The 14530-nt window shown below is 38.6% G+C and overlaps 1 protein-coding gene across 1 annotated transcript; it reads right to left on the minus strand.

The window, feature by feature from the left end:
- Positions 1 to 1234: 1234 nt before the first annotated feature.
- On the minus strand, positions 1235 to 7676 carry LOC105566627 (gamma-aminobutyric acid receptor alpha-like). The gene is made up of 10 exons (XM_012020783.1): positions 7364 to 7676; positions 6512 to 6579; positions 5840 to 6060; positions 5368 to 5450; positions 3832 to 4031; positions 3650 to 3737; positions 3253 to 3413; positions 2537 to 2716; positions 1876 to 2021; positions 1235 to 1576 (listed from the first exon to the last, which is right to left on the minus strand). Exons 1-10 carry the CDS (start codon positions 7590 to 7592, stop codon positions 1351 to 1353), a joined length of 1602 nt encoding a protein of 533 aa, XP_011876173.1. The 5' UTR covers positions 7593 to 7676; the 3' UTR covers positions 1235 to 1350.
- Positions 7677 to 14530: the final 6854 nt, after the last annotated feature.

The raw sequence follows: 14530 nt of genomic DNA on the forward strand, positions 1-14530 counted from the left end.
GCAATAAATTAAAAAATTTAAATTATTTAAACACTAACATCCTGTCTTGGCTTTATATCCTTTATTACTTCGTTTTCATGATTTCACGTCAGAGCCTTATGAATTTTATTTGTTAAATTTATTTGTTTAATACATTTAATCTTTAATAAATTCGTGTAATTATCTGACGATGGCTGGGACTTCGAGTATGAAGTAGAAGACGAAGCGTAAATTAGACATAGGTATATACAGGGCATTTCGCAAACACGTGTTCAATTTCGAGAACTTTAACATCAAATTACGTATATGTATAAGTAATTTTATCCCTTTGAAGCATGTTGGTAAAGCCTATCACACAATGTCAGGCAACAGGCAATAGGAATATGGAATAGAATTTTTGACGCATTCGATTCGTCGGAAATTTTCTTCCAACCAATCCAACGCGTCAGAAATTCTATTCACTGTTCCTATTGCCTGTTGCCTGGCATTGCGTTTGGGCCTTAACCCGCGTTACCACCTCACTTCTTAACTTCTTGGCCATTTAATTTCTAGTTGACGCATTTAGGTCGGATTTTTTGCATTTTTGCGTATCTTAATAATAAAAGAATATAAAAAAAAGTTGAGTAGTCTTTAATATTTATTGTAAAAGTTTTATAAATAAATATGAAAAAAAACAGCAATGTTTTCGGAAAAATTCATTATTGACCAAGTTTTTTAAGATTATTTCTTGAAAATTTTGTACAAAGGGGTTTTCGCTCGTTACGGATCTGAAGTCTGATTTTCAAAATTCAAAATGGTCATCCCAAAATGACGGATGCAAAGTGCATTTTTTAAGTTTTCAAGTTTTTCAGCATTTCCGTTTGATTACGGTATTTAAGGACTTTTTAGGCCGCTGATTACGAATTCGATGATTTCATTCAAAACTGTGTATCTATACGGATCAGGTGTACAATTAGAAAATAACACTTAATAAATAAAAATCTGAAATCGGCAAATTTTGCGCTATTTTTTATATTCTATAAGAATTTTCAACTGGAATTTAGATTCCATGGGTCCTAAATAATTTCTTAGCACAGTTGAATGACAGTTGAATGATGTTATTCTTTCAGTTTTGAATTCCGCCATCTTGAATCCGCCATTTTGAATTATAAAAATCCCCAAAAAAACCCTTGTATACAAAGTTTCACAAAAAATGGTTCAATAAAAAAAGTATGCTTCAAAGGGTTAAATAAAAAATGACGAGTGTAAGTATGTATTGTTAACTTACTTCAAAATTAACTGATAATTAAATTTCGGGAAAGAAGTGCCCTCCTGTCTCTCCCGCTTCGTAATACATTATACGTTTGCTTTATTGTCATTACTGATATTTCGTTAATGGGAGATCGGCATTATCGACCCGATCGGCGGATCCTGCCACTTAAATTCCTCTTGATAGGTGACGTAGACTACCCAATAGCAGACGTTGAGTAGACCGAAAGACGCGGGGAAGACTATCCGCGCCACCCTGTCGATGTAAGACACACTGTTTATGTGCCTCCTCGACATACGATCGCCGCATTTTCGATAGTTGCTAGCCGCTTCCCGTTGCCGACGACGCCTGACAATTTTAGATATTAATTATTGCGCATTTCTCAAGTGTAGCTATTAATGAAACAATAATAAATAAAATAAGTATATTATAAGCTATAATATGTATAAAATATTTTTTAATTTTCACGACACTTTTGCTGGTTTATAATTTAAAAACAATAGAAATGCTATGTAATAATAAACAAAATTATGAAGATATTAATTCAAGTTTCTTTTAAATTGACACAATAAGAATCGAATAGGAGATGTAGCGATATCGCGTGCTTTGTTAAATTCGTTTTTCTTGTTAACGCATACGTAATATACCTGAAAGCATCATCTCCTGCTAAGCAATAGAGAAACTGCCGCCATATCGGTAAAATAAGCTCAGTTTGCGTGTGTCTCTCCATCGTCGACGGCTTCGACGAAACGGCGACCGTGATGGAGTGGCAGGAATCTCGTTCGTATGAGTCCTGTCGGCGGTGAAACTTGAATTAGCAACTGATAATTCACACGTAATTGATATTTCATAAAATAAATTCTAGGAGAAATTCAGTCGTAATGGCTTCCGGATGGTTGCCGCGTCCGTTTGCAATGTGGTGCCGACGTTTCGCAGGCGTTGCAGTCTGCATCATCAGGGCTGGGAGGCTCTGATACTGAGCTCTCTTGCGTTATATTTAATTATATTTCATTGATCAGTCTACAACGCCCCGATTGGCTGACTCCCCCCTCTTCTCCCTCCGGCCCTTTCCCCCTCCTCGCCCCCCCCCCAAATAAGGACACGGGTATTAAAGGACTACCGCAACTCAGTATCAGAGTCTCCCAGCCCTAAAGATGCAGACTTCACGATCCAAGAACTGTGTCCAAGTTCTAGGATTTCTTTCGCTTTTCCGTAAAAGATGCAGGTTGATTAGGAACTTGGACACAGTTATTGGATTGTGGACACAAGGCTTTAGGAAAGCAATTTTTATTAAAATATCACACTAACACTGTACAGTGCGGACATGAGGGAACCGCGCTTTCTGGTACTCGCATCGATAATCTCCGGATGAACAGCCTGAGGGCTGCAAGAAATCTTCGTGTGAAATGTGTCCTCGAACTCCTCGCTCGTGATACCCTTCCATTCTTCCCAGTCTTCGTCATCCAACGGAATCTCGCCGCTGCCAACCTGAAAATTAATTAGATATTGACTTAAATTTGATTAAATTCTTTTTTCCATGTAGGCAATTCAAATTGCGTCGATACAAAAATAATTTTGGATAGTATTTGAACAATCTTTTTGTAAATCAACTAATCAGGATTCTGCAATGTCGCCAGCGATAATTAACAACGTGAGTGTTTTCTTGATCATACCTGGCATCTTTAATAATACCGAAAATTTATTGCGAAAAATATTACCTCAGCCAGGGTTTGAACCTGGACCTCCCTACACTCTAGGCGGGTGTCTCACCAATTCAACCACCGAGGCATATGTAAATGTAATTTTTTTTAAATTGATATGTGTGGACATAAGGGAACTATGTCCTCTAGCATTTGCGTACGTCGAAAATATATTGCAAAAAAAACCATACTTAGAGATACTGAAAGGTTGTAATTGGCTTTCCAAAACATTTCCTGTATCATATTTTCGGGGTATCTTTTCTTAAGATATAAGGAAGCGGTTAAACGAATGAGGAAATATCGTATTACGTATAGAATCATCACCTTCGTGAAGTAATGAACACCCGCGAACTCCAAGAGGGTGGCGACGCAGTAACCAAAACTCATTAGTAGAAACCAATCCAGAGCGGTAGCGTATCTAACTTTCGGCAAATCCGTTCTGGAATCGAGGCTTATCGTCGATAGCGTCAAGACAGTGGTGATACCTGGAAAATTTATGATACAGTGTTATCCGCAGGGGGCCGGCTTTTCCATTTAGACGCCGCAGACATACACCCTAGAGCCTAGGACGTGTAAGATTTTCGAGGCTCATAAAGGGAGGAAAAATGACGAAGGGCGCTAAACAAGTGTAAAATTTTCTTTACGGCAAAAGATAAATTGTACGAGAGAAAATTAATAAAGAATGCGAATAAGAGAAACACCTTGTGGTAATTGATTGTACCTAAACCCACTCGATCGCTTGTCGCCTCGCGATGGATCCAAAAAGATACCCAGCTCAGCACGACTATCAAAACGCACGGCACATAAACCTGCCGATGTAAGCAAATCCCATTGTTACGTTGCATCGATAAAATATATTTTGTTTATCATTTGCAACGAGCGCTACAATTTACGCGCATTTACCTGTATGAGAAAGTATCCGGTGTGGCGTTGCAAGTTGAAAGATACTTGCAGTACCGAGAACTCGCCCTCGCGACGGACGAACGTGAGATTTCTGTACGGCGAGCCCATTAAATCGAATTGTGACAGCGCCATTCCAGGCACGAAGTTCACCGACAGACCTTCCTGCCATTCGTAAACCAGCTGTCTCGATGTGTACGCATCTAATAAATAGAGAGACGTAACAGCATTATGTAGTACAAGCTGCGGTTCACTTGATGCCACAGATTCTTCGAAACCGTTCTTTTTCTTTCTTCATTAAAAGAGAAAAAGAAGAAGAATACTTCGAAGCATCGAGTAAACCGCAGCCGTAATATGGAAATAAAAATCATCCTTCAATTACTAATGTAATATTAATTTCGAATAATCAGGAAATACACTAACCTGACAAAATAATAAAATTTAAGAGCGTTTGAAAAAGATGCCGAAGGTACTCGCGTCTATCGCAATCAATGATATCAGGGATATTTCATTATAATTTCTGTGGAAATCCAATAAGCGAACAATTAAACAATTAATCACGTCTCCGGTATATTTCTCTCCTTCTTATATTTATCGTTCGACTATCGATCTTAAACATCCGGAAATTCGTCAACGTACATTCACCGGATGTATCCTCATGGCACGTTCAACCTGGATATTTCTGTAGCCACCCGAATACCAATGACTAATCTTAAATCACGCATCCCGACTCGAGGAGAGTACTAGCGCGCTTATGATAATAAATTTCGATATTACGCCGCATCATGGGCCATGATGCCAGATGTTATGGGGAGAGGCAGAACCACCGGGCACCGTAAAAGCCGAAACGTAAAGGAATATCGAATTTATTGCGATTGTAACTTCGGCGTGGACGATCGCGAACACTCGTCGAAGGATATCGGTGGACGTTATGCACGTGAGGAGCAGCATAACGTGGCGTGCGAAGGCATACGAATGAAGTATTATTTGTTCTGGTTTCCTCACGAATTACGTTTCTGTCGGCTCGAGTCTCAAATGATGAGCGAAACCCTGTATCCCCAAGTGATTTGTAGACTGCAATATAACGTGGTGTCTACAGTGAGATTTTAAGACGTTTAAGGTTTAAGAAATTGAGAGAGACCGATCACAGTTGATTATTCTCCTCACATTCGACTATGATTGATCAATTTCTTAAATCTTACGTCTTAAAGTCTTATTGTAGGCCGCGATTTACTAACTAAGCAAAAGTAACACAGGATGCAAATTTCATATCATATCGCGAAAAGAAGAATATGCTACGATTGCACATAAGCCAATCAGTACAATATAAAACAGTATAAAACGAAAGACTGAAAATAAAAATTTATACAAATTTTCTTGTTTTGCTGAATAAAATTATTGAGTATTAATATTTTGTCTGGTATTTCGTCTTATAATTTGAAGCCTCTTCGCATTTTTCTCGCTTCAAAAATTAATTTTTAATATCGTGCCGTTCATTTTTTCAAAGTGCAACTATGTGGTTAAAAAATCGATACGTACAGCTTCCCATTATTAACGGGCAAGATTGTCGGTCCATAGGGAAGTTCCACAGCTCCATGGGACATTTGGCCTTAATAGTGAGCCTGCATTACGAGACAATAAAAAAGAATTGTAACTGTGAAAATTAATTATGATATTGTAAAATATTTATTCTCAGTTCTGTTACTTTCCTATTGTTTGTCTCATATTACAAGTAAAGTTGCGTTGTTAATTAAAACTGCGATCTCTGAAGAATTCACATCTTATCTACATTTATAATTATCTTGAGAACAAAGACACAACGCTACATTTTCATACAGTATTTCTCGACAGAATATATTATCAAATGCGGAATTAAACTTCTCCATCTATCGATCGCGTATGTTTTTTTTCCGTGAACGACGACGACGACGTGTGTAAAAGAAGAGAATATCTCGCAGGCAAAATCGGATTCGATTTGCCACACAGTGCGTAAATTCACGCGCGAACAAACCTCATGGAGTACAATATATCACCGTCCTGGGAGATCCTTAGCAATTTGTTCGGCACAGTGATCGTGTGCACGTAACTATGCTTGCCGTTGTAGAAGTAGGTATCGGGACGCCAAATCCTCTCGAGCATTTTGATGCTGAGGCTGAGGGACTTGATCGGGCCCAGGAAGCTTAGACGCGAGTCGCGCCACGATTGCCGGAAATAACAGTCCATCGAGTAATCCTGGCGGAAGGATTTTTAAGACTGCATCAAACCAGCTTTCGAGCAGATTCGAAAGCGAGACACGAATTTATCGAGGCTGTCTACCAGCAAGCAACGCGCACCAGTAAATACGACCGATAAAAGGGAGATTATCGTTCAATTTTGATTTTAAATAAATACATTATATCTTTTAAGTGTTGCAGCAGGCTTAAATATAAGCGTTACCTAACATTAACTTCGCATCGGAAATAAAAGTAAAATTAATGAAGGAAGAATGTTAAAACGCGACGAGATCGGCTAGCAATTATTGTTCTTGCAGTGATTGCAAATGATTGATTAGTATTATAATAATTGACACACTTGAAGCACTTCATGTATGCTAATCACGTATTTCCATAAAAATAAATGAGGACGGTAGGAAAAGGTATAGATTTACTGGCGCACCTCTTTACTGAGAAATTTTGAATCTCACCATATCGAGCTCAGACACTGGACCCATACTTCTAATTAAAATATTGGTTTTGACCACCGTGGGCACGCCTGAAAAAAACAATGCGGCATAAATATATCGCGACTCCGTGATTTATCAAATGTCAGTATCAGCATTCCGGAAAGAGTTCGGAATATATGTATTGCTCTTTAAAAAGAAAAGAAGAACGCCGAGATAGCGACGGCTGTAGGCGACAGTCGGATTTGTTCAGGAAATTAATTTGGATACGTGCTTGAACACGTAACTTTTCAATATGCAATTTTAATATTGTAACAAATCATTGCCGTTAATTCGGCATTACAACCTGGGGCCCTAGTTATCGATAATTAAAGCGGTTGGACCATGCGGATACCGCGTACGATCTTCCTCAGCTCTTTAGAATCCAATTATATCCAATATTATTTTCCGCTGTATGATGTTGCGATTAGCGCAGATATAGGGGACATAGTAATGCACGATGAAATAGTTTCAGTATTGTAGAGTGACCGCAGCGCGATATATAGCTTGCATTCATAAACTTAATATCAGACGCATTAATGTTAAACGCATGCGTACGCTTATTTATTGCGTTTACAAACCTTGCTATATCCGGTGTTCTAATGTCATTTACAAAAGTTAATCTTTCTTTACCGAGTTTACCGAGTTGGAATATTATTATTATTATTAAGGGTACCAGGATCTAGCCCGACCGAAAGTGGCGTCTTCTAATTAAGATTTCATATCGGTTCTGTTCCACTTATTATTATTTATTTTTCGTATTGCTTCTGAATAGCAGGAATTTACTAAGTTAATTGTGTTTGAGAATTCCACTCCGCTAACCCTTATTTCTCTTACCTTTACCGTGCGTGGGCAGCTGACTGTTTTCGTAATTCATTAACAAATTCTCGAGGACCATGGTGATGTTCTTCGAGACAATATCGTTCACCGTAGCTCTGGGCATCTTCCTGCCAATCGTCAACGATTCGGATGACGGCGTCGCGAGGGCCGATGCCGCTTTCGTTTCGAATGCATAATAATGGTACTTGTACACAGTTAGTGGCACGAGAATGACGAAACTACACATATAACACAGAAGTATTATGTATATTCATTACTCCATTGCGAATGATACACTCAACTTCAATATTCTGTTTACGTAGACTGACGTAAGTAATGATAAATTCCTTGCAAAACCGGAAATTCGTATTTTCTTACGAAAATTTAATCTAACTTCGGTCTGAAAGTAAATGGTTTGTTGCGGAATGTTTGCGTTCTTCAACATCTTGCTAATTAATAATAAAATTACTCACACACAGCGCGATAACTTTGGAGCTTCTAACAAACGGAATTATATATATATGCTTTATTACCTTTAGCATACAGCCAGAAAGTGGGACTTGGTTTACAAAAGTTCCTTAACCACTCATTCATCCATACTCTCATTCATACTCTCTCTAATCTCTACCCCTAATCTCTTTCCCTTCTTATTTCTTACTTCTAATTTCTTATTTCTACAATGACTAGCTCATCTTTTTTTGCCTTTCTTTTTCCTTCCATAATTTACATAATATCTTTCCTTTATCTTCATCTATTACAACGACAAACGGAAATTATTGCTGAGCTATTTAATGCGGCAGGAGTAAGAAGTTTTGGCAACAACAGCATGGCAATCATTGCCTTCAAATACCATGTAAATTATTAACGAACTCAATAAACTATACGTAATAGAATCTTAAGTGGAATCACCGGAATTAAAGCGCATTTTATTGTTAATTATAATTGAAACTATAAATATGACTATTGATTGCATGAAAATTGCGAATCTTTTTTGTCATAACTCAAATTCGGCAAATCAAAATATAATTAAATAAGCAGATTAGACGATAAATAGATTAGAAAGATTATAACACCATGAACAATTATAAGTGGGACGCGATGTATTTTACAAGTTGTCGATGTCTGTCAGATTATATTTAACATTATGAATGGGTCCTAAATGTCGATAATTGAAATTCATTAAGTATTTAACGAACATAAGTGCACTTTATGGATGTGCGAATGCGATTGTTCACCGTAGATGTTCCATTTGGTTTTAAAGTTGATGTTCTGTCCTACCAAAAGAAGGGCGTTTCAATCCGTATCGATCACTCGCATTTTAAGCCTGAAGCGAACCAGTTAATAGATCGTGAGTTTTTAATTTTTATAACGCTTTCGTTGCAACGGGAACAATGTGTAATTGTACAATGCGCGCGATATTTTTTTAACAAATTACGTCAACTTAATTTAATATTCCAATTTCTTAAATGCTATCCAAATAACGTACATTTATTTGTACTTATATTGTCTGTTTTATTGACGATTTGATTTAATGATATACGTTTTAGAATTATTTTATATTTTATGTTTTAATTAAGAAAAATATCACGTACACTCAAATCGCGCAGAGCACACGGCCTGTATTTACGTATTCACTTTTAATTAAGTGTTTAGAAACACTTTGCGCTATTATGTCGGGCGAAAATCGACGCGTTTCAAAAAGATACGCGCGGTATTTGGGACTCTCCTCGAGCGGTGTAACGTGACATAATAACGACGTTAACGTTACAAAGATGTTACAAGGAGTTATCTAGGACACGCTATGCTCTCTCTCAGCTCTTATGCCGACATTCCCTGTCGCCCTTCCGACATAGCCACCGCGAAATAGCATCGTTCGCGTGCCAGAACTTTGTTCTGGCGCAGGGATCGGACTATCCGCTACCGATAAACCGCGGCTCGCGACACACGCGTGAAGACATCCGCTCCCTAATAAGTGCAACAGGATCTTGTTGCCCTCGCGATATCCTTCGAAAGCTTTTGCAAATTGTGCACAGGATAATTTTTAAATTCGCGCGTCATAGTTTCATAGCGATAAATGCACAATAATACATGCCATAAGGTATGAGATCCTAAATATATGTCTGATTGTCAACGGAATATTGTATTTGGTATAAGATCGATAAACTGTATTAATTTTAACACAGTTTTTTTTAATTCCCTCCACACAGGTGCGTATGCCATGTTCAATGACTTCTTGTCTAAATGTTGCATCACTCTCCCTCCTCCACATTCGTTTTAATTTTTGTCACGAAGCTCGAAGCACTGTAATGTAATAAAGTTGCAAAAGGGGTAAACGCGAGCATCGTTTGGAGTTCGGCATAAGGCATAAAGTGAGGCCGGTATCGCGGCGGGAAGGAAAAGTGAAGGAGAGTCTCTTGTCACTCGCCGATTCAGCAGTCGTGGTCTACGAGGGTTCGCTTCACTGTTTCGAGAGAACATTGCGGCCCGTTACATCACAATCTCGCGAGATCGTATGCGCATTTTGTACCCGATTTTCGGACCGTTTCAGGCGGCCTTCGAGTGGGCCGTATAAAGTTTTCGTCGAGTGATGGGGCAAACCGCTGGATGTTGAACATAATATCGGTACTGTTTCGTGTAAAATAATATTGAATTTTTAATGAGAAGAAATATCAATATAATAAAATATAATTGCAAGCAAAATAATCATTAATCTCAAATAATCATCACAGAAACGAATCGTGAATCATACTTCGACCTACAGTGGTTAATTATTAGCGAACAATTAATGTAAAATGAAAGACTCGTAAGAAAATTTCTATAAGCAATCGCGATTAAATATTTGTAAAATTTTCAAAATTTTTGTATTTTAAAAGAAGATGAAAAACTTGACAATTTACCAAAAATGAATTTCCATTGTATGTCTTGTAATTTTTATCAAACGGCAAGGTTTCTTTTATTTTAACAGTGCGTTGATATGTAAACTGTACTTACAAAGAACTTTAATTGCGCTCTTTCATTGTCATCGCTATATGCGAATCGAAACATTTGCTTTCACCCGTAGTAAATTTACCCGTAGAAATACGCGATCAGTTCATTCGAAATATATTTCGCACTTTATTTGGAGTTTGTTAATTGTGTTTTATTGTAGAAAAATATCAAAATTACTAAAACTTATTTCCATGTTTGCAAAATAACACAGCAAATATCGATGGAACATTTATTATCGCAATGTTCCATCGACATTTGCTATATTATTTTGCAAAAATTTAAATAAGTTTGTTTCAGTCATTTTTACATTTCTCAATATATTATTAATAAAATATTAATAACGTAAATATTATTGATATTAATGATATCACGGATAACATATTACATATAATTATAAAATATACATGTGACGTATTACATTTCGATGAAACATCTATGTATGTGTGCGAGTACACTTTACATACTACATGATACATATGGAGAACCTGTGGATGGCCAATCCTGCGAAACCATCTTAATCTGCATTGCTACAAACCGAACGTCGTTATTTCTGCTTGAGAATACATTTTCATTTCGTCGTATTTCGAGTTAGCAATTTTTTTCGCTGTAATTATTTACGAAGGACAAAGATCTCGTTGCAAGATAAGTCTCCAGATTCATTATTGTTTTGGGAGATGACGCGGCAGCTTTGAATTGAGTGTCTCGCGAAAGTACGCGTCTCTCTAGAGAGATTCTCAACGTTTGTATTTGCACGAATAACAACTCGCTAGATACGCTCGATTAAATTCAAAGTGTAATTACATCTGCTTTGGAAGTCGCCTCGAAATCTGTTCTTGAAACATTTAGAAGCACTTATAAGTGCGCAATCTATGCGTACACCAATAATCGCTTGAGATGCGTCTTTGAGCTTCATGCGTCAGAGAAGCAACTTTGATATATACGGCGTTTGAAATTATTCATTAGTTCAAGATGTATGCAAAGTGTTCGCGAATGCATACACAATGTATAAAACAAGGATTGCGTTAAATTAAATAAAGCCTGAAGAAAAATCGACGATGATTCCTGCACAAGATAGAATATCCAAGAACGCACAATTTTTTGTGTAAGTTATTCGAACTTTTAGAATAGAGCAATTTTAATCAAAATTCCGAAAATTACATAGCAATTTAGTTTAGCAGCGAACATTCTAATTATTCTTTAACATTTTTTTTATATTTATTTTTGATACAGTTACAATTATCTCTGAGCGAAATGCTCTATTTATCTACACTCGTTCGTCCGTTTCCTCGTGTAATTGTATTATAAATTGCACAGTTGACAGCAATTGCAAAGGAGCGCGAAGCAAACGGCCAAGTAGCTATTACAAGGACAAATGTGTTAAAGAAAATGTTATAATTTGTCTGCGCTATATTTTGCGCGTAACATAAATTAATCAAAATGATTTCTTTTTAATTTCTCGTACTTGTTCATGATTTTAATTAAGGTGCGATGACCAAAGTGTCTTGCTACTACGCGTGGATTTTCTCGCTACAGCGACTTTACTCACAGCGGCAGCTTGCTCGGTGCCATCCTCTCGGTGACGGCTGGCGATCCACTCCGCCGAAATCGAGGGTACGTTCGTTGAATCGATGCCCGATGAGTTTAACACTCGCCACGAGGTGCGACGGACCATTGCGGCGGCCGCGTGGATCTTCGTGCCGCGAACCCCCCTAAGACGCGAGCTTACAAGCGTCGCGACGCGCAAGTCCCGAAATCACGCCGTCCGTACATTTGCGCTTAATCCTTTAACGCCACGTGTGTTCGCGTGCTTACAACTTGCGCGACCGACTTGCGGTTTAAATAACTCGCGTTTTCATGGATTCAATACTTTTCGCACCTACACGGTCTGTACATAGCTGATATATGTGAATGGAAAAATAATTTTAAAATTTATGATAAAAATTTGTAATCCTGTAAACTAGTTATCCTGCAGTTTTGTCAGCTTGATTGTAATGTAATGCGAAAAAAAAAGGAAGATGAGGATCGTAATACGAAAAGTCGAAAGCTTTTTAATTGTAAGCGACAGATGAACGATTGTTGAATCTTAGGCAGGTAGAAACTCAGTTTTTTATCCACATGGACGTTCCGCCTTTCAAATTCTGGTATTTCAAATTGGAAAGATATATCAAAGTAAGCGCCACTTCATACTTTGCGCGTACACGCTATCTTTGATTATTATAATGGTGCTAAAACGTTTGAGACATCAGGAGAGAGTCAAATCGCATTTGACGATTTCGGGACAGTTTAGATTATATCTGCAATCAACGAGATGTTCGTATGTCAGCTTTCTCGTCGAATCACTTCTAGCGGCTATCAAATTTAAACTCGTGTTAATTAGCAGGTTTCTAGGTGTGTGCTTCTCATCGCGTCACGTTTCAACTAGGTGTCGTTTAGGCGACACGGTTTCGTTTACGTTCAAATGCCAAATTCATGTGGATAAGAGTCTGAAGCAACAACAGGATCTAAATAGGACCCGGCTCCTAAAGACAGGTCGTGTTTTACGTTAAAGAAATTGGATGTTTAATCTCTAATTCGCTCTTCACGACGTAAATAGTGTAAATTAATGTCTACTGCGACTTAACATACTAAATGCCTCCCTAATTGAGTTTAATTTCCCTATCTTTTCGGCGATATATATTTGTTGGGACAATAAATAGGGCGTTTTTTTGGCGAGTATCCGATTTCGCAGAGTTTGGAGGAAGTGATCCTGCGATTTGGGAACGAGCGGAGATACGGTGCTGCGATTTCTCGCGGACATCTCGAAACTGATCGAAACGCATCTTCCAGGCACGCCGGGCGTTGAAATGATTTCCGACTAGCGACGGCGTTGCCGACAGGAAAATTCTTATCATTCCTGGAGGGTAAGTGAACCCATCCTGCCGGCGGAGGCAGTTTATCGATTGTAAATCTAACCGTTATTACGGTACCACGATGTCATTTACTGGCCGTTTTTGCAGCTGGCGCATAAAATTATGAAAGCAGATTCCCCCGGATAAGAATATTTAAAGGCTACTCTTGATTATTAAGAATTCTCAATTTTTAAAAGATACGAATACACCAACGCTGGGCACCGTTCTTCATTCAATTTCAAACGAATTAAGTTATTAAGGTTGCTTATCACCGAAAAGCGAAGCGCTGCGACATAAATAATCAACTTTTCCGACAAGAATTCTCGTCCACAGTTTCAATAAAGAAGTCCTTAATGACGTTAGCAAATCACCTTGTATATTTCTGCGAAGTGTTCTAAATCACGACAGTTTACTCATCGGATATTTTTGATCGCGATAACATGTGCGATATGACGCGGGGGTGAATTAATGCTTAGCCAAGGGTCCATTAGTTTGATCTTATCTCCGCGCTCGTGTCCTCCACTTTTATTTTTAAGGTGGTCGCATTTGAAAACCTTAATTGCTCTCGTGTTGAGAAAATCGGGGACCCTTGGAGACTCGGGAATTTGTACATTTTTCCAAATTCCTTTTCAAACACCGCATTATCTCTACATTATCGAAACGGTATATGCACGAGATGAATTGACCGAGAAATATGTGGTTTGCGCCACAAGGACCGTACGACTCTGCCGAGTTTCATTATTTTTTCGCGAGGTTCTGTCATGGAGCGATCAGGGAGAGCCGATCGGTTCTTGCCACACGTCGCGAGATAAGCATCGATCGCCTCCGGTTTCATCGTACGTGTTACCACTACTCTAGAAAGTTAGTAATTGTATTTTTTCAGCGTTAAGGGGTTTAGATGATAGAGATGATGATGGTAGTGATGGTGATGATGATGATGATATCGGTGATGATGACGATGAGGGGGGATGTTCGATCGGTTCACTCTGAAAATCCCATCACCGGCTGTGTGTCACTAGGTCGACACACGGAGATAGGGTAGGTGTAATACCGTGCATGCGCGCCCTGCGCAAGTCGTACCGCAAGTCGCGGGGGAGGCTCGTGGGACGGTGACGAAAGACGAGGAGAGACTCCGAGAAGAAGAAGAGAGTGGTACCAAGGATTCGAGAGAGCGAGAGAAGAGGGAGGCGAGAGCGAGAGGGAGGGAGACAGAGAGGGACAGAGAGAGAGAGAGAGAGAGAGAGAGAGAGAGAGAGAGAGAGAGAGAGAGAGAGAGAGAGAGAGAGAGAGAGAGAGAGAGAGAGAGAGA

Source organism: Vollenhovia emeryi, unplaced genomic scaffold, assembly GCF_000949405.1.
Source record: "Vollenhovia emeryi isolate VEMERY1.0 unplaced genomic scaffold, V.emery_V1.0 DF939143.1, whole genome shotgun sequence".
Taxonomy (NCBI): Eukaryota; Metazoa; Arthropoda; class Insecta; order Hymenoptera; family Formicidae; genus Vollenhovia; species Vollenhovia emeryi.